At 37.9% G+C, this 27,498-nt stretch overlaps 2 protein-coding genes across 5 annotated transcripts in view; both read left to right on the top strand.

Moving 5' to 3' along the window:
* LOC116715903 (neural cell adhesion molecule 2-like) overlaps nucleotides 1-27,498 on the top strand; it is a 288,491-nt gene that overhangs the window by 246,675 nt on the left and 14,318 nt on the right. For 2 of the 4 annotated variants that reach the window (XM_032556642.1, XM_032556641.1), the window contains exons 8-16: nucleotides 4,779-4,924; nucleotides 6,422-6,457; nucleotides 11,167-11,317; nucleotides 12,806-12,990; nucleotides 13,159-13,255; nucleotides 13,911-14,084; nucleotides 15,998-16,117; nucleotides 16,692-16,813; nucleotides 18,848-19,022. In XM_032556642.1, coding sequence (XP_032412533.1) covers nucleotides 4,779-4,924; nucleotides 6,422-6,457; nucleotides 11,167-11,317; nucleotides 12,806-12,990; nucleotides 13,159-13,255; nucleotides 13,911-14,084; nucleotides 15,998-16,117; nucleotides 16,692-16,813; nucleotides 18,848-19,022 — 1,206 coding nt within the window. The remainder of the gene's footprint in view (nucleotides 1-4,778; nucleotides 4,925-6,421; nucleotides 6,458-11,166; nucleotides 11,318-12,805; nucleotides 12,991-13,158; nucleotides 13,256-13,910; nucleotides 14,085-15,997; nucleotides 16,118-16,691; nucleotides 16,814-18,847; nucleotides 19,023-27,498) is intronic. The other 2 variants (XM_032556645.1, XM_032556643.1) reach the window with 1 other exon arrangement.
* LOC116715496 (neural cell adhesion molecule 2-like) overlaps nucleotides 1-27,498 on the top strand; it is a 200,905-nt gene that overhangs the window by 161,254 nt on the left and 12,153 nt on the right. Inside the window, exons 11-20 of the mRNA XM_032555907.1 lie at nucleotides 4,779-4,924; nucleotides 9,384-9,449; nucleotides 9,544-9,699; nucleotides 11,167-11,317; nucleotides 12,806-12,990; nucleotides 13,159-13,255; nucleotides 13,911-14,084; nucleotides 15,998-16,117; nucleotides 16,692-16,813; nucleotides 18,848-19,022. Of these exons, the coding sequence (XP_032411798.1) occupies nucleotides 4,779-4,924; nucleotides 9,384-9,449; nucleotides 9,544-9,699; nucleotides 11,167-11,317; nucleotides 12,806-12,990; nucleotides 13,159-13,255; nucleotides 13,911-14,084; nucleotides 15,998-16,117; nucleotides 16,692-16,813; nucleotides 18,848-19,022 (1,392 nt within the window). The remainder of the gene's footprint in view (nucleotides 1-4,778; nucleotides 4,925-9,383; nucleotides 9,450-9,543; nucleotides 9,700-11,166; nucleotides 11,318-12,805; nucleotides 12,991-13,158; nucleotides 13,256-13,910; nucleotides 14,085-15,997; nucleotides 16,118-16,691; nucleotides 16,814-18,847; nucleotides 19,023-27,498) is intronic.

The following is a 27,498-nucleotide window of genomic DNA, read 5'->3' as shown; positions in this document are numbered from 1 at the left end:
TGATGTAGCAGAACAGGCCCAGCGGTAGCTTTTATCATTAAAGCCTGTTAGCTATTAGCGGTGGATCCAGGAGGGAGAATCTGTGCTGACATTTGTTTTATGGATCTGCTCGGCTAAAACAACAAATAACACGCATTAGGCCAATCCGATGCAGCAAGTTGAACATTTTTGCTTCCTGACGCCTGTCTGTGGGTGGGATAAGAGCTTTATGTAACATCAAAACTTCCAGCAGAGATGGTAAAAATAAAACTCATCTGAAAATAGGAGCTTTTTCCAGCTTTAATTGTGCAATTTTAAACACTCAAACTGTGTGTTTATGTTACTTTATTGTCGTTTTGACACATAAATAGCATTTTCTAGTGGCTTACATTATACATATGATAATGCAATGCCTGGCTTCTAACTGATATAATAAACTGTAATTATAGTGATAAAGAGAGTTGTAATCCAACCGGCTGGATGAAGACGCCTTCAACACTTTTTTCTGCTTTATGTCAGAAGATGGAAGCTAAAACATGCAATGAAAGGAGAGCAGTCTTTCAATCGATCAAATTTAATGTCAGACTTCGACTGTTTCTGCTTTTTTTCCATCTAATGCATTTTATGTTTCAGTAATAACCAGTGATTCTGACATACTGGGCTTTAAAAGGTGAAAGTCTATTAAATATTGGAAATTAATATTTTTGACTAAAGTAGGATCTACAAGGTTTAAAGCAGAAAGAAAAATTAAATATTTTTAGCAGACAAGATCTCAAGAGTATGGGGTTGTTTTAAAAAGATGTTTTATTGAAATTATTCCAGCCTTTATTTATTTATTTCAGTCAGGGTTTAGAACATATTTAAAGTATAACATTATTACAGAAGCATTTAGACTGTAGCGGTTTTTTTATTTTATTTTATTTGCATTGATATATTCAGAATTAATCTAATCAGTCACCAAGTTTTTTGTTTACCATTGATAAACACTTTTGCTTTATTATTAAAAATTATTTATCTTAAAACAAAATCAAATCTGAGTGGTCAAGCTAGATTTGAAAACATAAACGAATCTCTAGAAGCAACAGCTTTCTGTGGAAACAATATACATAAAAAACGACAAAGAAAGCGAGACTGGATAACTGGGAGAGACGGAGACAAAAGATGTTCAAAAATTGGAAAACTTTAGTTTAATAATGTCAAAAAACATCTAACAAAGCGTCAAATTAAAATGCTAAATTGCTGACAAAGGCTGCTTAAATAGGGTGTAGTAACCTAAACTCTCCACATGAGGGAGCTGCAGCAAAACAGAGGAACAAAAAGTGCAAAAACAAATAAAACAAATGCATGTTTAGCTTAGCACAACCAATTATCAACTAAGGTCAACCTTAACAAATAATAAAGTTTCACCCTCATTATTTTCAAAGTTGTTGGTTTCTGATGTAAAATGGCTTCAACAGATGGTCTTGGTTTGCAGAAACTATTCATTGTAATGTCTTTTGTTTGTTTAACTTTGTAATTTCCTGTTTTTGTTATGGAAAGCACCTTGAGCCAGCTTACTGCTGAAATGTGCGACACAAATGAACTTGATTTGTTTGACTTTTTAACCAAAAGTCTCAAATTCTTTACGATAATCCAGCCGAAACAACCAAAACTTTGAAGGTCGTTTAATTCTCGACCCTTCTCATCAAAATGCATCTCAGCTCTCTCTCATTTAGACCTGAAATATTGCAGATAATTCTTTATTAATAACTTTCCCAGCAGAGGGATCTTGATGAATGAGACGTTTTCCATGTAATGTTTTCACAATGAGGGGAATCTGAGGCAGAGCAGCTCCACGTACGCTGATGATGAAGAGCTCACTCGCTACATCGGCCATTCAGGCCTTTCACTGTGTGTATTTTGTGTGTTTCTAAGAGCTGTGAAAGTTTTAAAAGCTTTTAGAAAGTGTAATAGATGTGGCCAATCATCCTGAGTGCTCCACGTGTCTCCCTCTTAGCAGAAATCATTCCAGCAGCCATTTGGTCTCATTATGAAGCCTTACAATGAGTCGGTCAATTGTTTAAGGTAATTTTGACTTGTTTTCTTCGTGATCTTTTGTCGTTGAATAAAAATAGCTCTAAAACATTTAGCAGCTTGTGCTGTTATATGAAAACGGATACTTGATGTTGAATGAGCTCCAAATTATTCTGTTTTGGCTTTTAAGAGTGAAATTTAGGGAATTATCCCAGTTGCCAAGCAGATCTAAAAATGGGAATAAAACTCATAGAAATATTTGCAGCCTTTAATGCTTCAGAAAAATATAATATTGCACTTCTGAAAAGCATTGTAAGGGATTAGGGCTGTTGTAAACAAATATTTATCATGAATCAATAAAATCCCCACAGAACAACCTTAAAAATTAGAAATTATGCTGCTAACACTTAAATTTCATCAACAACTCAAGCGGAAGTGAGAGCGCACAACATAAATAATCACAAAAAGGTGTGCTAAATAATAAAACATAATTTAATAAAACTTCGGAGCAGGATACATTTACCACGAGGAATTTTAATCATTGAGATACTCGAATCGTTACAGCCCTATAAAGGATTAGAAGTTACAATATAGTGAAAATGTTTCCATAATTTCAGCATTTTTAAGGGATATATGGCTTCAGAAAAGCTGTTTCTAGGAGAACTTTTTGTTTTGGTTTAGTAAACTCAAACTTTTCCATCATGTCCACAATTCAGACATGCAACATTTTGTTTTTGGAGAAGAAACTTTTGCTGCTGCTGCCACAGAGCGCATCTCCACTGCCAGATGGCAGCAGCGTAAAAAGGTCGTTTCTGTGCAGCTTTTCTAATCCTGCTGCAGGTTTTCTGTGTTTTCTCCTGCCAGTTTGAGATGTTTCTCTGTTGCTCTGTTTTCTAATTAAAAGATGACTAACTCGGCTCTGGAGTTCACCTGTAAAAACCTTTGAGGGTTCAAACCCTCGATATGGCTGCAGCTTTTCTAACTTCATTTATTTCCTTCTGTAGCATTAGAAACAATCAAATCACCAACAAGAAACTTCTCCACTAATTCTGGCTGGATTCTTCCTTTTGGAAGAATTAGGATTTTATTTAAATTGTGGAACAGACTTTAACAGACATGGCAACAATTTGGCCTTAAGTCTCCAACAAGAGTTGAGATATGAAGGACTGTAAATGTTAGATATTCGTATTAAGCCATTTTTGGTGTTTAAACTATTTAAAAAAGACAATTTATAGGTCTCTCGTTTCAAGTACTTGCTATTCTTTCAGTTGTTATACATAATTAATTAGCACTTAATGAACTGGTTGTTGGTCAAGATGATTTGTCTAAAATGTAAAAATGTATTTACATTGTTACAGATTTCTTCCTTTTTAGTTTTTTTTTTTGTTTTAAATCATCAAAACAAACGTTAATAGAAAAGTGAACCTGAAGAAACAAAAACAATTCCGCACGTTCAGCTCTGAATGGTTCCAAAAACAGTTTCTGGAGGGGCCTAGTCAAAGTCCAGACTTCAAATGCAATTCAGATTCATATTATCTTTATTGTCATTCAAAATAACAGAATGAAATTATGATTCATATTAGGTCGCAAACAAAAACCAGCTGGATAAACTATAAAATAATATAAAAAGAAGAAAAGAATAATGTATTATAATAAAGTTTAATAAGTGGAGGATTTATAAACATAAGTGAAATTTGTGCAATAAATGTATAAGCAACCACATGTACAAAACAATGTATAACCTTTGCATGACATTAATGCCGATATTACATTATTTTAATTGCATTTATTGCTGAAAATTTTTAATATTTGCATCTATTTAACACTCATTTCTCAATAATTAAGTCCAAGTTGTTCCAATTCTAGATAATTTAGTAAATGATGACCCTTCAGCCCGTCTGTAAATGGATCTACATGTTTACTTTTCTCCACCGTCTCAGGCTGATATTTACCCACAAACCCGTTTCCGTCCTCGGATCATTGATCTGTTTACTGAAGGTGCTGGGAGGTAAAATAATACAGGTGTGTGTTGTTGTGTACGTGTGTGTGACCCTCGTGTTTTGACAAGCTCTCCAAATCCCCAGCGATGGCTCCTCCACCCTGAGGCCAGCATCCTAACGTGAAATTGCCAGAACAGTCCCAGGACTCCTCCTCTGAGCGCCGCTAAAAGCCTTCAACTCACGGTTTCTTGTTCACTTCCTCGTTTCCTTTCGGATTTGATGCCATGCTACGTCTTAGCCGTCTGCTAAGGATTTACATGGACGAGTAATCCATGATTCATGTAGCACGCGCCGCGCCCTTGACATGCATCAGGTCTTGCTTAGTGCACCTTATCAGGTGGAAGCGAGGAGGGACCGTCCCTCGATGGCTTTGCAGCACTTATCTGCTCTCAGTGCGTCAAAAGCAAATCACACGGTGCTGGAGAGGAGTCTTCCCAGACAAAAATCGATATTTATTCAAAGAAACACAGAGGTTTGTGCCTCAAAACTTCACCAAAGTCGGTTTTCTGTCGCGGTTGAATCAATGCAAAGAGGGACAAGAGGCCTTCCTACCCCACTACATCAAAGCTGTGAGGTGTGACTGCAGTGAACAAATGATCTTGGCCTATATCGTCAGTGCAAAGTCATGCATCAGCTCCGTGTCTAAACCCCACGTTATCGCCTTCATCTTCTCTACTTTACGAGTTGCAGCACATACTTGACAGTTTCACTCCTGCTTCCTCTGTCCTTCCTCTCTGCTCTTTCTTCTCTAATTTATTTTTCTCGTCCTCTGCGGCCGGCCGGCAGTCCAGCCCCACATCACCCAGCTGAAGAACGTGACAGCCGTGGAGGGCAGCGCCGCCATGATCTCCTGCGTGGCCGAGGGCGAGCCTCTGCCTGACATCTCCTGGAGGAGAGCCAGCGACGGACAGACCTTCGTGGACGGAGACAAGGTAGACGCTGCCAGAAAGTCCATCTGGCTTTCTGTGTGTGTGTGTTGTTTGTTGTCTCACACACCAAGCGGTCGACTTTAAGTTGTGTAAAACAAATGGGGCATAACTTGGAAGGGGTGAGGAGGAAGTTCGCCAAGTTTTCACACCAAACAGAGAAATTTCAGTGACACTAAGAGAGCTTACGTTTAGATTTTTTTCTTCTAAATTACCAAAACAAATATTCTACGTTGATGCTATTAAAGTCGTTTCAGTTAACATTTTAAAAACTACAACCTTGAAAGTGCAACTAAACATTAAATCCACCCAGCAAAGTGGGCGGAGCCAAGAGACACGGAGGGGCGGGGCCAAGTGTGGGAAATCAGAGGAGAGGTAAAATGGCACATACTTATAAATTTCTTGCTATATTAAGGTACTTTCCAGACACCTCTATTGAATTAACAACTTTTTCTTCTGTATTGTTGGAGACTTTGAATCTGAAAACACTCTTCTTTTAACGTAAAATAATGCAGAACTAAAGAAATTAACAGAAGAATGTTAAAATTCACATCGAAACAGAAATAGCATCCTGAACATTTAATTTTCCTTTTGGGGCCAATAAAGTATTTTGAATTTGAATTTTAAATAACCTTTTTAGACAGTTTTCAGCTTTATATATATACAGCACACGACAAAATAAACACTGCTTGCTTAATTATTAAGTTTTTGTTATATTAACACACCTTAAGTGAATTTTTAATCAAATAACAAACTCATAATAAATCTGGACACTTTAATCTATGTTGCCTATGAACCGTTCAACCGTTTAGGCAAAAAATAAATTAACACAAAAATGTCAAAATTCACACAAACATGGAGAGAACATTAAAAAACTATTTAGACAGTTTATCAGCAAAAACATAAAGTTACTGCAGGTGTTTGTTACACTTGAACTCATTTATATTAAATGATAAATTCAATATTAGGATTTCCCTAAATCCTCATTGTCTCATTAATATTACACTGTGGACAGTACATGTAGTGAAAACTGTTAAAATATTAATATTTCATGAAGTCAAACAGTAGACAGGATCCATTTGCACTGATTCCTTCCTGATCGGTTTTATGGTTGGATATAATTTTAGTAAGTTTGCTCTGATTTAACTTAATAAAATGGTAGATTTCTGGTTTCTGTTGTGTATTTATGTGGGTTTACATTTGGTTGGAAAGTTAAAATGTCCAAATAAAAACATTTTAATGCATAATTTTTAAATCCCATCTCCATGTTTTGGGTAATTTTATTGGTTGCAGAGGTTAACGTTGTGAAATCTACATTCTGGTGTCAAATGGGTATAATTTAAGGAGCAGCAGACACAAATAGATGGCTGTCTTTTCCATGCGTTTATAAATGTTAAAAGGCTCAAAGACATAACTTATGCACGTTCACCCTGCGCTCATACCTGGCTGAGTTTATAGTCTCACAGGAAATCAGCTCGCGCTTTTTATTTTGTTTCGCTCCAGGCAAAAAGAAGCACCAAGGACCTTGAAGTTTTCAAGGTAAATGCTTCAGTTTACACTTTGTTTGGTACTTTCCTTTCACCTAACAAGGCATTGTGTGATCCAGCCTCAAAAGGTCTGGGTCTGGATTTGACTCAAGCAGTATTTATTTTTCAACTACGTACTGTCGGTGTGTTAGCATTGGACTAGAAGAACAAAAAAACAAACAAAGGATCCAGACGATCTTTTGCTGGGAAAAAGGTCACAGTGGAGATAAATGAATGTGTGTGTTGGCTCGAATCGCTCGGCTTGATAAATCACAGCCGAAAATGAGAGTAAGTGCTTCTCTCCCCCCACTGCAAATGCAATTATGGAAATGCGCGGAGCAAACCAACACACCTAAACATGCGCAAAGACAAACATGAGTCGAGCGGCGCCCGGGCGTGATGGATGGCAGCAGTCATTTGGGTTTAAGGCAGAATGCTCCTCTCTCAATTTGCTCTCCAATCTGCATATCCAGGCTGCTCTCTCTCCTCCTGCTGAGGCGTCTTGCACCAAGAGGCTTAGTTTTACTCTCTACATAACGTTGCCTGCGTCGTCTCTTTCTTTCGCTGCTAACACCATGACCCTCGGTAAGAGAGCATAATGGGAGGCAGTTTGTAGGATTTAATTATGTACTGAAGGAGGATTTGAGTTGGTGTATTGTTTCATTGCTTGGTGTTGTGAGGTAGGGGTTTTATTTATTCCTAACATCCCAGTATAAGGAGCTACTGATGGAAGCACGACGGAAATAAACTCGGTGATTAAAACTGAGTTTTGATGGATGTTTCTGCGAAGACTTAGGAGCTTTTCTGGGAATCACTGTGAGTCACTTTGTCCATAAATAATATGGCACAAATAGACACAGTTATGCTGAAAAAGAGAGAGAGTCACTCAGAAATCCACAGAGGCAACCAGCAAGGTGCTTTTCTTAAAATGCCACTGATTATCTTTAAGATTGTGTAAGTAAGATTTCCTGGATTCTCAATACAGAAAAAGTAGCATAGTCTGTTCTTTCACAATAAAACGTCCACATTCAGACGTTTCTATGAATCTATGAGGCTAAAACAACGACATCTTAAAGAGAAACGGAAAAGAAATATTGGCTTTGAAAAATGTAACTGAATATATTAACGATTACTCTGCAAAACTTTCCATTGAAAGCAAAAAATTGGCAGTAATAAATAAATATTTGTTTTGTTTCGCTGCTGTTTTACATTTTCAATTCTCTTTCAATGGTTTAATTTCTTTTTCTGTTGTGTTTGGCGCCACCTTTTGGATTGGAGGTCAGCAAACAAGCAACAAAACTGGGAAAAAACAAAGTGCAACACATCAGCACCAACACCTCAAATGGATATTTATGGTTAATTAATGTAATATTAATTAGTGTAATTAATATTAGATTAGATTAGATTGGTGATTTAGAAAAATCATTAATCTAGTTACTCTTATGTAAACCTTTAGAAAAATAGTAGGACAATTTTTTTTAAGTTTTACTCTATGAATGCTAGTCATCAATAGCTGCTTGCTAACAATGACTTGGTTTAGCTATTAAGTTGTCAATATGATGCGTTAAATCTTAAATCTATGCATGATATTTAAAAGAAAAAGGGACATAGTGTTTTGCTACTAATTAAGTACTATGACAACTAGTCAACAAGGTCAGGAAAAAGTTTTAATTAAGAGAAAAAATAGTGAGAGAGAGGGAAGTAGCTCAGTTATGCTAGCTTGACTTTGAAAACCTTAACATGTAGACGTGATGTGGAATTCAGTGTGTTTCAGTTCACTTTAAAAAAAAAAGGCGAACCACACACCAGCTCTGACAGATCATCAGTAGAGCAGCTGTTTAAATGAGCTAATCAACCACTGCATTGTTAGCTTAGCTAATAGCAGCGGTAGCTAATCTACTACTACTACTAATCACTCATTAAATAAACATTAGGCCTAAAAATAGAATACTGCAACGGACTGAATGTTCTGTTCTTGTGTGGGAAATGTTTGAGTAGCTTTTGGTGTTCAACCCTGACACGTAGAGTCAGTTGCTATGGCAACGAGTTTGTGTGTAGCGTAGCAGCCAACACAGAGAGCGTTATTTTGCCCTCCAGCATTGTGCACATGCACAAAACATATAGTGAGTTCATAACATGATGCACTACAGTGTTATTAATGTTTTAACTGGTTCAATAAATAATATTTTCTTCATTTTTTTTCAAAGCAGAACATATTTTATATTTTTCTGAGGTACAATTTAGTTCTCGTCTATTGAAGCGGCCATCATTTCCTTGTCCTAATTGACTGAGAATCTCCACCAGCGTGAAATCCGTAGTTATTCAGTTCAACATTCATAAGACATTTTGGAGAATTGTTTTATCAAATGATCAAATTGTTGGCTGTTCGATGGTTGGATTGGCTTTTTTCTGTGTACAACTTTCTCGTTTTTTCTACATGTAATTCAACAAAATTCAGTGAAACTTTTGCTCCTTTATTATATTTATTACAATAAAAACGTAGCCTTGGAGAAGCAGTCGCAGATGCTACTGTCTGTTCTTCGATTTTGAGATAATTGAAATGTTTAGCGACCGACTGGCTTTGTTTCACTTTGAACCCGCCTCTCTGGCCTTCATTTCCTTGAAGCAGAAAAGCCATTATTAAATGTCATTTTGTTGCCTCGGTGAGGTCGAGGTGATGCAGGACTCATAATAACCAGGCGGACGCCGCAGACCTGACGTTCAGCCCCACCACGAAGCGCTGAGGAGGACGGCAGAATCACACCGGCCTCGCTGACATTTACCACTGACATTTTTAATATCTGAAACTAAAACTAAAATAACACAGTAACAGTCTCCAAAATCTATTTAAGAGTTTGTGTGCTTCATGCAAACGCAGAGAGATATTGGTGCTTCCTGTTTCTGTTCCTACATGCGGCTCTCTGTTCACGTTTGTCCAGGTGACTGAGCTGCATATCAAGCAGGCCGAGCTTCAGGGCGCGAGTTTGTCTCCACACACAGGCCCTGTCAGTAGGGGAGTAATTTCCTGACTCAGAAGATTTCCTCTTCCTCTTTGTTTCTCTCTCTCTCTGCTGCCTCATCCTCAGCATCCTCATTCAGTGCCACTCGCCAGGCAAACAAGCGAAGTCGCAAAGCGACCAGAGCCGAGCCTTTAAGCGGCGCTCTACCTCGTTAGCTGAAAGCTTTGTGGCGACAAAACGAAAGCCGTTCCAAACAGGATCAAGCCAGAGTCTGGAGCAGGAGAGGAGCGTTTGGGTCGGGGGCGACAGGAGGGCATTACAAAGAGAGAACTGTGCGTTGATTTATGGGGAAAGCAGAGGGAGAGTGTGCGCAGGAATACAGCGGCCTAAATATGCAAATGTACACAATGATGGGAATACAGATGGAGGCAAACAGTAACTGAAAGCTGCTAGCAGAGAGGAGAAATGTTTAAAAACTACAATTACAGACCAGATTTATATAATCTCTGGAACATTTCTAGAAGACAAACTCCTAAAATGCATCAAAAACATCAATAATAATTTATTTACTTTGAATTGGAGCTCAACAATATCACAGATAAAATAGAAATATGTGCAGATATGTCACATTTCATGCGTTCACACTGTACATATTCAATTAACACCAGATAAATAGTTTTTTTCTTTGCTTTATTTATTCTACTTTGTAGATTCCTATGATAAAATCTTAACACCAATATTGTCTATTACTTATGTTATAATATTGCAATATTTGTCATTGTGTTAAATATCCTCTATGTAATGTTATTTGTTTGAAATAAAGTTTTAAAAAGAGAAAAATCTAAACTGTATTTAAGTTTGAATAAATTTTAAATGTAAGTACATTTTAAGTTTATTTTGTGTAAAAGAAGCAACAGTAGCATTTTGTCTTACATTGGGAGCAGATTTTTTTAAAAACACAGCTTTGGTTTGAGAAACTTAAAAATAAAACATATTAAGATCTCTTTGTATACTGAATACTCACTCAGGCTGGCAGCAACAGGTGAGGGAGGGGAAAACATAGAAAATAAAACTCTGTAAATTCATAATCTGCTCATTTTTAATGTTGTCTGTAGAGAGATGTTATTTATTTTGTAAAAAAGAAATAAAACCATTGATGTTCTTTAACAGACAAGTTTTCTTTTGCTTTTTAATCAGACGGGATAAGAAAAAGGAAGACAGTAATCTCTCTCTGATTAAAATCGAAGCTGCATAAAAGGCTCAGTGGGGGGTAGAGTTTGTTTTTGTTTCTGATTTGAGTCAATTTTCTCACCACACTATCCTTTATATTGCACTTCCTGATGAATAAATGTAGTTTTATCTGTTGTTTTGTTTAACAGGATATTTTTAGTTGTTTTTGAACAGTTTCCATTACATGCCTCCTGGGGTCATGAGGTCATCTGATGGAAAGCGTCCACCCTGGATGCTGCAGGTGTTTTGGTCTCATTAGGAGGGACGGCCGCACTGATAGCCTTGTCTGCTGTAATTGACCCGTTGCTTCAAATTGTTCCCATCTGTCTTCATACCGATGTAATGACCTTGTAATATATCGGCGGTTTATTGGATTAGCCTCAACACGGTGTGACACGAGACTGCAGCCTGCGAAGGGGAAAAGACTGGGGTCATTCTCTGCTACAAAGCTGGAAAATGAAGTATTTCTTAGCTTTTCTCAGGACTTCCTGTTCCTCGGTATATTTACAGGAACTTTGTGTTTGTTTTCCAGAGTCGGGACGGGCGGTTCGAGGTCCGCGGCCGTCACGGTAAATCCGTACTGACCATCAGCGGGGTGCGGCTCAGCGACCTCGGCCGCTTCGACTGTGAGGCTCAAAGCAGGATAGGAGGCCATCAGAAGAGCATGTTTCTGGACATTGAGTGTAAGTTCAATTACAATTAACTGGAAACTTTACAGCTTTTTAATGAGCTAGGTTCCTGTCACAGCTAGCTGTGCATCTTTCATTATTTCCCAATAAAACAAATTGATGTCAAATATTTACACCTGTCAAGATTATTCCAGAGGTGAAAAGTTTACCATTTCCTGTGGAAACCGTCTGGTTGTCTTGTTAAAGAAGAGGAAATGGTTACAAACAGCTCCTCCCTGCAGTCGTATCGTCTCTGAAGAGTGATAATTAATGAAAAGACTGGATTTCTCCTGCTGACGGCTTCCTCTCCTCGTCGTGTCGTGTTTGGGGTTATTTGGGGCAGCCTGCCTCTCCCCTGCCTAATGAGCTCTGCAGCAAAGATCTTCATTTCGGCTTTGAAGAGATTGGCTTCATTACGAGATGCTTTAACTATACCAGCGCAGCAGATTGAGCCGTCAGATAAATTGACATTTTCGGGAAAGAAATCCCTTGAAAGTTCATGAACACACACATGTTCACCCCCCGTCTGGATGTGGGAAGTTGCTGCTGTTCTGCTGTAAACATGTTTCAGACGGAGAGTCTAACGAACTCATTTACTAAGTCACTGCGAGGCGATGGCACGTCCTCAGCTGTGACAGGGAGCCGCACATCAATCTCTCTAATGGCGTCCTGCAAGGGAGCATAAAACAAGCATAATGTGTGTCTGCGTGAGCCGGCCAGCCGGGCCAGGAAACGTCCAAGCAGCAACAACAACACCCGCCGCCGCAGTCTTTCATTATCGCCCTCCGTTTGCATCCTTCATTCGCCCTCTTGAGGCCGACTCAGATGTTTCTCTCCACTGGGTTTAAATCCGAAGCATTTTCTTCTTCTTCTGCAGAATGTGTGGGTTAAGACGCCTTTGATCATCCACACCAGCTCCACCTTTGATTTCAGTGTTTAATTAGCTGCCATGAACGCTCAACACACCAGCAGTTTACTGGTTTTCTCTTTTGCTTAAAGCAACTGTGTGTAACTTTTATAAAGAAAATATGTTTGTTACATATTTGGTAAAAGTGTCACCATGTTGTGACAGTTTAATGTGAGACAGATAAACAATGAAAAGATTGATCTTCTTCACCTCACAGAAGGAACTGTTATTGCCTTCTGAATAAACCAATCGATCAGAGCCAGGAGGCGGGGCTTAGCGCTGTCAATCAATCTCGTGCTAACTTACTGTTACAGGAAAACTGCTTGTCCTCCATCATCACTGGACAAGCTAACTCTTCACAACAGGTTATGCTAGCTGTAGCATAGATGAGCGCTACAGAGAGAATGATTGACAGCACTAAGACCCGCCTCCTGGCTCTGATTGGTTGTTTCTAGTCAGAACTAAGACAAGGCAGAAGAGCTAAATTTTTCACAGATTGTCTCTCATATCAAACTGAGCTTCCACAAAGAAGTAAAGGAATATTTTTATTAAAGTTACAAACAGCAGCTTTAAATTTATATTCTTTTTTTTCTCAGATATTCCTAAATTCCTGACCAATCATACCATCTATTACTCGTGGGAGGGGAACCCGGTGAACATCAGCTGCGACGTGATGTCCAACCCGCCCGCCACCATGCTGTGGAGGAGGGAACGCTTCACCATCTCAGAGGGAACGCCGCACATGCAGATCTACCGCACAGACGAGAAGTCGGTGCTGGAGGTGGGTACGGAGGCTCTGAAGGGCCAATCCTTGACTTCACAAATATGTCACACATCATCATTTGAAGCTGATTTTAAGTCTTATCTTTGACTAGACCACTCCAAAATGTTATTTTTAGCCATTCCGAGGTGGAGTTGCTATAAAAAGTTCTGCTTGCTTATTTTTCAGGTGACTCCGATGTCGGACCGAGACTTTGGCCGGTATAACTGCACGGCCCGGAACAACATCGGAGTCCGGTACCAGGAGTTCATCCTGGCCCAGGCAGGTGAGAGAAAGAGAGAGAGACATTTTTAAAAAAAAATGTTTATCTATACATCTATATTTAATATTTTCTGTCCTAGTGTGAGTCTGTTTGTTATTTCCTGTCACTTTGCTGCTGTTGTTAAAAATTCCCCTCTATGGGGCAATAAAGGACATTTTTATTCTATTCCTCTTTCTTCCTTCTTTTATTTTCTTTCTTTGTTGCAATTTCCCACTTTTGTCCTTTTTTCTTTTTGTTCATCTTTTTTGTCCTTCATTCCATGTTTCCTTCCTTCCTTTCAGTGTTTATCAGCTTTTTCTTTCCTTCCCTTCCTGTTTTTGTCTCTTCCTCTTTTCTATCCTTCTTTTCTTGTTTCCTACAAGCTCAATTGTCCTAACTTCTTCCTTTCTTGATTTTTTGTTTTTAATTTCAATTGTTTTTCTTTACTTTTCTGCCTTTTCTTGTTTACTTCTTTCTTTCCTTCCTTATTTCTTTCCTGTCATCTATCCTCCTTCCTTCCATTTTTCTTACAATTCTTGTTTTCCCTTTTGTTCTTCTTTCCTTTCCTCAGATGGAAATCAGATGTTATTTTTCATATTTATTTATTCCCTTCTGTTGTTTTTAAACCCTGTCGATCTCAGATCTCAGCAGTTTCTGGTGTTTTCTTGTTTTTTCACAGACGTCCCATCCAATCCGTACTCCGTCCGTCTGTCGGCCGTTTCCCAGCGGCTGGCGACCGTCACCTTCATGAAGCCGGACTCTCACGGCGGCGTTCCCATCAGCTTCTACCTGGTCCAGTATAAAGAGCTGGGCTCCATAGACTGGAGGGATGTGAAGTCGCACAGCGTGCAGAGTGAGTTTGATTTCCAAACATCATTTATCAGAGTTAGGAGTTGCAGTTTTCTGCTTCTCTTTATATTTTCTTGTTTTATAGCAGCTGAAGAAACAAACCGGATTAAGTTTTTATGTTTTTTGGTGAGATTTTTGACACATAAAGACACAAAAATATCAACTATTTGTATTGTTTTTGGCTTGAGGTAACAATGGTTATTCTTGTTGTTGTCTATGCTTTCCTCTGATTTTCTCTTCTGTACATTTTATGTCAACTGAACCATTTCTGCTGGGATTTTTGTTTTTTCAATCAATTTGCTATTAAAAAAATTCAAGATGGCCTCTTTTTCTGGCAGAATTTTGTAATTTCATGATCCACTGAAAAGTCAAGCTTTAAAAAAACAGAAAAATGTAGTTTTTTCCTGTACCATAGGAGGCCAAAGGTGCGGCTCAGGGGCCATTTGTAGGCCTTGTGATCATTTTATACGGATCCGTCATGCCCACAGCATGACAGATCCTCCTTCGTATCTTAAAATGGTCACCATGTTCTCTGTTTTACATTCGATCCGTTTGTTTCCAGCATTAGTCTAAACAAAAACAGAACAGAAAAGGTTTTTTCTTAAAATCATTTCAGCCATTTTTGAATGACATGTTGTATTGTTTTTCCCATTTTGAAGAGAAATATCCGACTGTGTAGCGTTATATTTACAACCCTGAAGGAAACGGAAACCTAACTTTGATCCGTTTAAAGTTTTAAAGTTTAAAGTAAAAATACCTGATTGACTTCATCCTTCACCTGTCAGAGAGAGAAATTGTAAACCTACATTCAAGATGAACCTGTAATCTCCTGTGTTGACGCCTCAACATCGGCCCAGTTCAGACATAATTGCACGATCGGTCACAGGATCCTTCAAAGCTTTGGCCCTGGGATGTTGTCGGCCCCTGACGACGCTCCAAACACCTGGCAGCGGCCGGCGCCAGGACCGGTCCGGCCTGAAAGCGCTCCCTTCTCCTCTTCCTGTGCTTTACCCCTCCAAATTGATTTCTGAGCCTTGTCGGGAAGTACGGCGCGCGCTGACAGACAGATGGATGGAAAATGAAAGCCATGGGATGATAAGCAGCTCCAACAAACCTGAAGGGCTTATCGCTAATATCCCTCATTTCAGAGTCAATTACAGTTTGCAGATTTACTGAAGAGAAAACCAACCAGGATGTTGAAATGAAGGGAAAAATTCACAATTACAAATGAATCTAATTTGGATTATTTCAACAGAATTTGATCTAAAACGCAGAAAAGTGAGCAAAGCTAATTACATAATGCTAAGTGTCTCCATATTTAATCACAGACTTCAGCGCTGAAGTTCCCCTCAGTAAACTGCAGCATAATGAGGCCTGGACTCGCCTCGTTTCAGCGCCAGCAATGGAACCAGAGCGCTGATGCAAAATGCAAAACATTTGTTTTCCTTTCCAAGACCAAAGGACTGAAAAAGCACCTATTTACCAGTAGAGGATTTTATTTGTTCACACCGACAAAAACGGCAACTTTCACTCTCCCTCTGCTGGCTGATAGAATAAAATCTGTGAGATTTAAATAGGAATTTAATCCAGATTAACAAAATTTCCTGATGGATCTAATAACCAGGCTGGAGGTGTTCAACTTTTGTAACATTAAGGACAAAAGGGCACAAGAAGAGCACTGCAAATACACAAAATCATCTAACCAAATGCCTCTAACCTCCTCCTGGTTTTGTGTATTCAGTTGATTTCTAATATTAAAATAATAAAAAATCCAAATCTGCTGCAGAAAAAGCTGATGTTTCCTGCATTGAACGATGTGTTAAAATAAACCTCTTCACATTCCTGCGTTTCCTCAGAAGACTGCTGTTTTTTTTTCTGCAAACAGATAAAGTGAGCTGTGGTTTTGTCTCTCTGCAGCCACCGTAGTTCTGACCGGACTGGAGCCCAACACGACGTACGAGGTGCGAGTCGCCGCCGTGAACGGGAAAGGTCAGGGAGAGTTCAGCCACACGGAGACCTTCCAGACTTTACCCATCCGTAAGTCGGGATCCTCTGACTTCCAAACTAAAACCAGGTTGAGTTTTAACCAATCAAAACCTGCGATAACGACGCCCGTCTCTCACTTTAACGGTTTTCTAACGTCTCACAGGGTGTTAACGATGAGTTGTCGGCACCCTCAGCAGTTCAGGCTGTGTTTTATACGCTAAAGCAGCTAAATTCAGCAAGAATATGGAAATGTTTTGGTTCTGATTTAATACAGATATTGGATGTGTGACAGAAATGCACAGAAATGCATTACATGCCTCCAGAATCTATTCAGAGCATCAGCAACTCTGCAGAATGAGGCCTATTTGCCATATTACACAACTGGGGTGTATTTATATTGGAGAGGGCCTCAACCTCCCTGACTTTCACAGATATGAATTTAGATTATCAGAACCTGGAATGGATTCTGTCAGATTCTCCTCATCTGCCGGGAATTTCACCGCAAGCATTTTATTTATCCACCAAACGTATCGGAGAACAGCGCAGCTGCTGCTGGGAGGGAAACGTGGGGAAGGAGATGCAATAAAAGAGCAAAATGATGAAGATGTGATGCTGTCGTCCTCAGGAGAACCGAGTCCGCCGGCGGTCCACGGCCAGAGGGGCGTGGGGAAGGCCTACAGGCTGGGGCTGGTCAAGCAGGATGACGGCGGGATGCCCATCGTGGAATATATTGTCAAATACAAAACAGTGAGCCAAAAACCCTTCATTCTGTTAAAACTTTGTATTTTCGCAAATTTATTCCAAAATTCTCCAGGGAATTTAAGGTTTTTATTTTAGAAGAGTGAAATAATCCACTGTAACTTTTGTTATTTTATCTTCTGTTATAAGAACCATTTATTTATTGCATCATTAATCTACTATTATTGGTATTAGTATGTATTTTTGTGAAGTGTTTTTAATTAATGCTGTCTATTAACTATGGTTCAGAGTTTTCTTTTTCTTTTATTTTTTGGGAGTTCAGATTCAAATTCAAAAATACTTAAGGTTAGTTAAGGTCAAATTTATTTGTGTAGCACATTTCAACATAAAAACAGTCATCATTTATGAAACAAACAATAAACATTACAATTTATTACTTTGGAGAGCAAATTAAAATAATAAAGTAAATCTAAATAATTTTTATTAGTATCCAGTGAGATAAAATACAGAGGAAATCTTTGACAGAAACATTTCTGCCAGGATAAATAACGTTGTGTTGCTCTTTTACCCCAGGTTTACATTTTGAGTTATTATTCATGAGCTGCTCTGATTATTGAGCAGCTCTGTTTAGCAGACAGAATAAATGTTTCACATTTATCACTCCTGTTTTTGACGTTGAGCACAAAGAGAGCGAAACACAACAGGCGCGGTTTGGAAATCAAGCGTTCATTAAATTTACATGAGGCCATTCAGTTGGCACAAGGCGTGCTCCTACATTTTCTAAAAAGTAACTCACACTGATGGAGTTGTTTTATATTTGACGTAATAATCCTTTGCACACAATGTGAGGCTGGATTGATTTGCTGCTGGGTTGAGTTGATTCCTTAAATGAATAATGTTCTGCTGGCAGATCTCTGTTTTTCACGTCTTGTTTCGCTTACAATTTTAATGAGAGGACAAACCGTCTCTCAGGATTTGCTCGTCTATTTTAATGGTGGTTCAAATTAAATGTAGAACATAAGGGTTAAAGAGGCCAGAACGCTGTAAATAAAGCTGTGGTGTGTTTCAAATGATGGAGAAACGCAAAAATAAGCCATTAATGTGGAATATAAAGAAAAGGAAAGATGAGTTTCAACAATTTTCACCAATAGGAACTTAAAATAAAAACTCCTAGGACATAAATATTAATTTTGGTCATTTTTTTCTTCATACCTTTTATGCCTCTAGAATGAATTCCCTTTGACCTGACCAAGATGGCCGCCATCTCAAAGCAGAGTTTTATCAAAGAGAGGAAAGCAAACCTAATATGAAGTCAAGGAAATTAAAGACAACTCATGAAACAAAGTGTCTTCAGTCAGAGGCGTCTTTAGACGCCCTGTAACACAGACTGGTACAGGAGATCCTTCCTGCCCACAGCCAGCCATTTAATTTATCTTTGGGAATAATAAAAAAAAAAGTCAATTTGAATAGTCACATGTGTGATTTTAAATGTATTATTTAATAAGTACATATTTTAGCAACATATTTCAGTATTTTCTGAGCTAACATTATTTGTTTTTATAGCATAAACAGTATTTATTTATGAATATACTCTGTCAATATGTTGCAACTTTGTGTTTGTGTCACTTTTTAAACAGGCAGCTCAAGGGCAGGAGCTTGAAATGATTCTTAGAAAAATAAGAAAAAAATCTGAAAGTCTATATAGTATTCAGGTTCATAATTTGTGTAAAAGAAAGGGATTAAATTATTTATTAAAAAGAAAGCAAAGTAGAGTAAATATTCTCCTGCAACAGAAAATAAACATTCCACATCATGATTCATCATAAAAAGCTCACCAAACTTTTAAGGATATTTAATTGTAAAAAAATATTTAAACTGTGTTTCTTTTTTCCTTTCACTTAATTCAGCACTACTGTCTACCTCCAGTAAGCTTGATTTGGTGGGATGGGTTGCCAGGTTGGAACATAAGCGCATTTGGCTAGAGGAGTAAAGGGAGACTGGATTAAAACCCAGCCTGTTGTTTATCAAGCTAACACGCTTTGACCCTGATTTTTAATTTATTTTTTGATCCCTTTCCTGCAGGATAAAGAGGAACAGTGGATGACCAAGCTGGTTCCAGGAGCTAACGACTTTGCGATGCTGCAGTCGCTGCAGTGGAACACGAGATATGAAGTGGAAATCACAGCCCGCAACGTCAAAGGCCTATCGGAGCCCACCTTCTATCAGTTCTTCATGCCACAGAAGCCCGACATTACAGGTAAAAGCACGATAAAGGTAAACATCGTGCCCCACTTTACCTTTCTCTGTCAGGCTTTCTGAAAAAGCTTCTGAACTTTACTGTGAAATGTTGCTTTTCATTTCCTGGTAAAGAGCGCCGACTTCACTGACGAACAAAAGTAAAAGAAATATTTCAGAGAACTGAAAGCAAGTCTCACAACGCAGCAGAAATATGACCAGAAAAACAAAATATTACAGAGTACTTTGGTCTAATTTGAAGCGCAAATATTTTAGTACTAGTACAAACTTACAAGTAACTTTTCAGCAAGAGATTGGATTTTGTTTTTAAAGAAAATACTAGTTAAATTATCAGGTTATTTTACCTATAAAGTAGATCAAAATACTGAGTAAGATTTTGTGCTTGATCTTCCTCTTTCTACTTTTAAAATACGTATTCTCCAAATAAACAAAGCATCAAACAAAGCAGAATAGCTTCACAGATCATAATATAGCAGCAAAGTCGTTTCATTAACGACAATTTTAATGACCTTATATGACCTTAACATTCATATTAGTGAATCTTTTATATATGTTTTTGAACTGGAGGTGAAACCTCTTTAGAAAAAAGTCCAGTTTTCTTCTTTTTGTACTTAAAATTTTAATTTTTAGCATCAAGCTTCCTAAAAAGAGTTGAGCAGAGAGTTATAAGTAACAGTCTTTTCTTCTTCCCTTGATAAATGAGTCATTATTTACTCATCTTGTCTTTATCTGATATAAAAATCTAACCGTTACATTTAAGAAATCAGCTGGGAAACTAAAGCATTGTGTTTCGGTTTTGTTTTGTTTTTGCCTCTCTGGTCATTTGTGCCGGTTTGGATCCAGCCAGTGTTTGCCTCTGTCATTACTGCGGCGGCTAAATGGCCCGCCAGAGTGTTGGTTCGCTTTTCCGCCAGAAAACAAGAGCTGGGAAGTGGCGAGCTGAAGGCGGGTCACTTCGATTGGCTGTCCTCTCTTGTTAGCGAACAGCGGAGAGCCTGGGAAAAAAAAACATTTCCAACATGGCGTAGTCCAGCTAAACCACCCCAGGTCCTGTTAAAGTTTAACATGGTTAAGACATCATTCTTCATATTTCCAGCCAAAATCAGTTTTATGGAAAAACGCTGCGGACTCGTCGTTTCCTGCTCCTTTAAATCAGGTTAGACGCTGAAGAACTCTCTTCAGAACCAATCAGTGATATTAGATGTGAAACATCCGCCACTTCCATTTGAGGTCCAATCTGCTGCCTTGTTTTTATCATCCGCCATGCTGTATAAAGACCCGACTGCAGACCTAATGAAACAAACTGAGTCCACATATATGTGCCCTCTGTCTGTCGCCAAGCAATCTTCTCTATTCAATTCTCCTCCTATGTATTATGCATTTGTCGTGTATTGAATTGCTTCTTCTTTCACTTCTTCCTCCAAACTATTTCAGTTTATAACTGGTTGCATACTTTTCTTTCTTTTTCTGCTTGTGGAGAAAAATGTGCTGATTGCAAAACAGCTTTTACTCCTTCCTTTTATTTCAGATTTCTTTTCCCATCAGGTGCAACCGAGTCAATTTGGAGTCAGTAAAAAAGTGTTAGGATTTAAAAAAAAAAAAATTATTTTAAAGCAGAAATATCCACGTATCTAAGCATATTACTGAAAAGTTGAGTGGAAGGAAGAAGTGTGGATGGAAATATTTAATTTAATTTAAAGAACAAAGGTTCAGAGAGAAGAAGAGCAAAATTGTCCGCCATCTTTTGTCAGGGAAACACACATTTTCTCTTTTTCACGTCATTTCATACAAAATTGACTCAAATTTATAAAATATATTAAATTTTTGATTTTATTCTTGGCACATCTCTATGTCATTTTGGATGTTTTGCATATTTTCAACAAAATATAGCAATGTTAACACATTTAGAGTATCATAATCCCAAAAAACATTCACATCTTGGTGCCTGCTTCCCCTTCTTGAGCCACTAAACGGTTTTCTAAAACTTTCCTGAAGCAAATCAAGTCTTTTTTGACCAACCATCTCTAATTTTAGCTGTATTTAGTGCGAATCAAAGACAGAAATGATAAAAAAACATGCAGCTCAGACAAAGTGTTAAGTATGGTGGTGGATCTGTGATGCTGTGGGCCTCCGACTGCTTCTGAAACTGGGTCAAGACACAGTTATTATTCGTTTACACTTTTTTTTTTCTTATAAATAAATGCACAGAAGCCAATTTAGGAAGATTTTCTAAATCCATTTAACTTTAAAACTGTTTTCATCTTGGAAAAATGGAAAAACCAGAACAAATTGGTCACTTTTACGTCTTCCATCCAGCTTTAGAAAATGCACAAATCTAAAATAAAACAAGGTACTTACAGCTAGCTTGTCGGTCTGCTGCTGCCAGCTTTGTTGTGGCTGTTGCATTTATTTCCTGGCTCTCTCCTCGCTATTTTTATTTATTTTTTTATTTTTTGCTTCATGCGTCATAAAGAGGCTTTGATTGAAACAGCCGTGATGGATTTTCTTTGTAATAATCTCATCAAAGCACTTGGAGGGGAGAATGATCTTGACAGGCTTTTCTCCTCTTTTCCAAGAGCTTGAGCAAAACTTTTTTTTATTTTTTTATTGTTGGTATTTTCAGGAAGTAATCCCAGTGAATCAAAAATACTGTCAGAGTTTCCTATTTTAATATTTTAAACATATATTTTTGTTTAGTCAGGTAGTTTGAACAGACTTTAACTCCTAGTATGACATCAATCATAGCGGGAAAAATGCTCAAACATTTTTGAGTATTATCAGTTAGCCAGTTTTTATTATTATTACTGTATGAAAATGCATCATGGGAAATTATTATGATCCATTTCTAGCATTTAGTGTCTGCAGTTTTTACTTGTTCTGAAAATCACAACAATATTCTATTAACATGTTAGCATGCTAACTTAATTCAACAGGACCTCAAGGAGCAGCACAGATTAATATCATCTGTAAAAGGCTAAGAAACATTAGTTACTTCTTATTTTTCTACTCGCTAAAGGAAGAATAATTAAGGTCCAAGTACAAAACCCTGGGGAACTCCACATTTGAGTTCTGTAGGTTAAGATATTATGTGGTTTATGAGCATATTGATGATTAGCCACCAGCTTAAATCAGCAGAATGTGTTGGCAACGACACATTTTTACAAGCCAACTTTGCAGTACCGTAATTCCACAACACTTTGCGCTATCTGACAAATTTCAACGGTTTCTGAAAGAGGAGATATTGATCTTTCTATCCAATATCGGGTTATTACAGTAATTTCACTCCCACCGTTGCAGGAAGCAGGTTTTACTTCAGTTTAATCCGATGAAACACTCTTTTAATAAATGGTAAATTGCGAGAATAACTTGCTAGATATTGAAAGTTCCACTTGTTATGGAGAAATGGGATTTTTTGTTTACTCACTGGACATTTAAAGAACTTTGTACAGTTAAAATTAGCAAAAATATCCACATGTGTTGTTTTATTCACCTGAGGTAATGTGAATAATTTTAAAACGCAGCATCATTCGTTTGAAAGAACACTGTTATGAACAGAGTTACTTACTAAGACTGTGAGAATCTGTTTCAGGTCTAATGAAAAAGCATTTCTTTTCCGATTAACAACCAGTACGCCAAGATAAAAACTCCATCTGCGGCTTAACGTGCCTCTAAGCCAGTTCCCCGATTATCAGGCATGTAAATCAAACCGTCTTGGGGGATTCATGCAAACGGAACGACGGGGATTTAACTGTAAACAGAACTGTAGTCAAAGACTTCTGTTTGTTTGCTTTGTGTAAAATATGCCGCAGTCAACATAATAATGCCTGTAATGTACTCACTGGTGTACCAGTATGATATAAGATCCTAGCTGATTTGTTCCCACTTATTTATTCATAGAGCAGATAATCCCATAGCGATCAGAGGATTGGGTTTCTGAGCGCAGCTACAAAGAGACGATATCAATGTCATCCTGAAAAGCAGAAAAATGAGCCAAACACCAAGTTTGATATACCGGATATCAGCCACAACAAGCAGCTCCAATATGCACAAGGAGAGTCAGTTTACAGCTAATAAGGAGTTTTGAACTGGAGAGCATTTACACCATCACAAGGTGTAAATGCTTGCTGATTATATTCAGGCTCAGATAGCTGCTGGTTCCCAGCAAGTATGGAATAAATCCTCTGCAGCATCACATTCTGATGAACAGGCAACTCAACATGCGGCGTTTCCTGCTTAGCTTCCTCAATTTAACTCGCAGGACAGCTGGTCTGTCGGGACGCCTCAATCAGAGGAAAACCCACCTCACCAGATGGCAGTGGCTGCTTATTTTTGGACGTATCACCTTCCTGTGGTGCAGACTGACCTTCAAAAAGTCAACTTCCTGAAGTTTGAAATCTACCTAGAGATCAAAATCAAATTTATTTTGGAAGCGACAAGCTGTACAGCGAACAAAGCAGCAAAAATTGAAAGAATGAAGGTAAAAACCAACAGAAAAATAAAAGCTGTAAGCAAGAAACGGCAGCCTAGAAAAGAAGTGCATTACAATAATTGAGCTGAGATGTGATAAAAACAAGGATTACTGTCTCTAGACTGCTGCGAGATAAACACATTTAATCTTTGCTAAACGCCTCAACTGGTAAAACAAGACTTCACACTGAGTTCACTTAGCTGCTCCTTTTCAGGAGAGGCTCTATTTTTACTCCTGGATTTGTGATCATTGGTGTTTTTTTACATGGTGCCAAAGATTTAACCTTAATATTTGGGGTTCTGTTGAATGATGCATTCACATTACAGGAAAATGTGATTTTTTATTTTGTTTTTGCACATATTTGAATTTTTTCTGGCAGGCTGAATGCCCCAATTCCAATCCTTCATTTCCATTTGTGACACTAAATCGTATATCGTCAATCGGAACAGTCATGTCGCATTTTATTCAACTTTTACGTCATAAATCTGCACCAGAAGAAGCTAGATTTTGTAAATCTGGATGTAAACAATGGCTTAAGCACCCACTGTTATTTTTATTAACATCCTTCTCTTTGGTACAGTCTTGCAACCATACTGTTGATTTCAAAATCTAAACAGAGGCGTCCATTGTTGATTCCTCTTCTTTACCAATATGAACAACCACGCAACAAAAAGTCCGATTTCAGCAAAAAATTGGAACTGAGCATCAGAACGTTCATGTAGCACCAACTAGTTTATAGGATTAGAGTGTTGTCTGATTTGCAAGGGGAAATAGACATGAAAATAATGTTCATAAAAATGAAAAGATGTTAAAACATGTTATGGTTTTAACAACAGGTGAAAAGGCAGAGGTCCAACAATGGAGCCCTGTGGTACACCATAGGGTAGCACAACAAAAATAAGCTCAAATCACAGAAACTAACACAAAAACATCTGGCAGTGTTTATGTTTTCATGCAAACTTTTAAAATGTTGCATAAAAAGCAAATTAGGCGCGTTTCCATATACTGGTTTGGAATCAACCATAACACACAAGGGATAAATTTGTCAGATGTCGACGCTCTGCATGGCTGTGTTAAACAAGAGTTAGCATTTATAAGATAGCACGGACCACACAACTCAGAAAATGTAGAGTCATCCCCTCCAAACTGGAGGAACAAACCCCAGAACTCCAATTTAAAGTTTTTCAGTTTCATGCCTCTGGTAAGGCTCAGAACCTCCAGTGGATGGTGACGCTCCACCAATCAATGCCAGCCTAGACTTGGAGAAAGTCTAGGCTCAGATTGATTTCTCAATAGAAATCTAGGCTGATTTCTCCAATCAGTCCTCCATTACATGCTGGAGGTTTGGACTAGGTCATTTCAAATGTGTTTCCATTCCCTTTTGGGTGCATTAGCTCTTTTTCCAAAAAGACAATACCCGCTTTTGTTGAGAAGTTGAATAAACTATTTAAAATTTTGCCATTTCCTTCAAGCTTTTCTAATGCAATATTTCAAAATTGTGCATCAACCAATCAAAACGCAGCAGCATCTGATGAAAACTTGCTGGAGTTTAAAAGCACCAATTCTTACAAGCGAGGTAATCTGATTTTGATGTGGCCCCTTCAAATCAACTGAATATTGTTTACACATCATAACCCACCCGAGTACGTCCATCTCTTTATGACCTCAGCGTCTTCTCCTCAGCAGAGAGCAGAGAAAATAATCAAACCGGACTGTTGGGAGGAAGCTACCAAAAGGAAAGGGCTGGCGGTTAATTTAGCCATGATTATCTCTATTTTTCCATCCACAGAATTCATTATCTGATGGATTTTACAGCTCTATGCTTGAGTTTCCAAAGATTTTATGAGGTTTTAAATTAGCCATAGCTATGACTGTTAATTTAATGTTTGAGTGTTAAAAATTAAAATACGCAAGGAGGGAATAATGAAAAGAAACCAAGCGAAGATCTATCATTTTTCACCTTAATATACACTCACTGACCACTTTATTAGACAACCCTTGCTGGTACCGGGTAGGAAACCCATTTACCTTTAAAACTGCTTTAATTCTTCATGGCGCAGATTCAGCAGAGAGTTTCTTGGAGATTTTGGACCTTATTGAGAAGATGGCGTCAAAACGTTGCATGAAACCTTGAACAACCACTGAAGGCATTTCGACGTTCCAGGACCCATTTCAGCAGCAGCTCTGCTGTCAACATTTCTTGTTATATTTCTGTTTTTCTGGCTGTTTTGCAATCAGATTTTGGGTACGAAGATCAAGGTCTTGATTCTTCTCAAACAGATAGCAGCTATTACTAAAAGTGGACCAAATCTTTTCCTTTGAGGTAGATTGTTAAAAATGCCATATGCTTGTGCGTTCGGAGTAATTTCCCATGCTTTTTCATTACTTCTTTGCCGACTCTTGAGTGCACTCGAGTTTCGTCCGGGATGGAATGCTTCCTCCGAGGAAATTGACAAAAGAGAGAGGACTCATCCCTCTCCTTCAAACCAAGCCGAGTTTAATTATTAAGTTTCGCTTTCTGAGGCCCTCCTCAAAGAAAGTTTCCCCCTCAGGCCTTCTCGTCGCATATCAGACTGAGCCATGCAAATGAATCCTTACACCCATCCCTTAACGATCATGTTTATCCCCACTAATGTCACAATCAATGAGCTTTCGTCTGGTCATTATTAATTGAGTCAGTTCCTCGCAGCTCCAATCTATAGACAGTCAATCATGGGTCAGGCCTAACGAGATGTTATTGTCAGAGATGTATATGAATGTCTTCAGGTGCCACCCATGCTCTTGCATGTCTGGTTGTTGAATAATGCTGCTAATAGGCCTATAGATCAACAAGTAATCAGAGGAAGCCAGGAAAGGGGTTAATAGAGCAGAGAAATAGGAATTAATGGTTGCTGCGTTCCCACTCTGGGGAAGTTTGAGAAAACTCCAAACGATTTCCTGCTGAAAGACTTTGCCTTGACGTGATAACACAAAAACAATCATCCATCCAATTGATCTTTGTTGCTTTAATGTCTAAATTTGCAAACTGGGCTGTTAAAAGTAAATCACTCTGAAAATTAGGACAACCCATTAAATATTCTGTCATTTCAAGTAAATGTTCACATTTTGATGTCTAATCTTAACTTGTTTTCTTTACTGAACTAAATATACAGTTTTAAAAAAATAAAAGGCCTGATTTTACTTTGTATAGCTATATGTTAGAGTAAAATGAACATTGTTCTTTTATTCTATGAACTACTGACAACATGTCTCTGAAATTCCAAGCAAAAATTTAGTATTTATTTACATAAAAGATGCAGTGCATTCAGACCTCAAATAATGCAAAGAAAATAAGTTCATATTCATTTGGAAACAACAATACTGATGTTTTAACTCAGGAAGAGTTTACTTTACATTACAAACGCGAAAAATGTTTTTCTGGACCAACTTATGTAACTACCAAACATTAAAAGTCGATAAATTTCCTCTTTTTTTCCATTCTGATGCGATTTTTAAGTTTAAGCAAGTCTTCACTGTGATCTATTAGTGTTTACCAAAAATTACATAAAGTGTCCTGTGAACGCATATCCTAACCACAGCAACAGGAAGTCAATATATATAACAGTAACAAATGAGAACAATATTTGTTTATTTTTAAAAATGTTTAAAATATGATGACAAAATAAAGGCTGAATTGTGAAAAAGGCCAAACTCGTTTTGTCAAGTTGGAAAAGAGGTTTTTCATCAATATTAGCAGAATAGAAAGAAATTACAGAGAAGACGGCAATAATGATGGTTATTATTGCTCTGTCATGAATTCAAGTAAATTATAGCTGACGGAAGACAAGCTAAATTACATTGTGAACTGAAATTGAAAATTGACAGCCAAATAAATTTGACAGCAGCAGAAAATGTTCCATTTATCTCTCTTTGACATCAACAAACAGCCGTCAGGAGGCATTAGTTTGCCAGATTTAGTTTCCTCCATTGCTGCCTTGAGTTCAAAATGTAGATGTGATTAAAAACGTCA

Source organism: Xiphophorus hellerii, chromosome 24, assembly GCF_003331165.1.
Source record: "Xiphophorus hellerii strain 12219 chromosome 24, Xiphophorus_hellerii-4.1, whole genome shotgun sequence".
In the NCBI taxonomy this organism is placed as follows: domain Eukaryota; kingdom Metazoa; phylum Chordata; class Actinopteri; order Cyprinodontiformes; family Poeciliidae; genus Xiphophorus; species Xiphophorus hellerii.
Note: the sequence above shows the minus strand (reverse complement) of the source record. Positions and strands in the feature narration are given on the sequence as shown.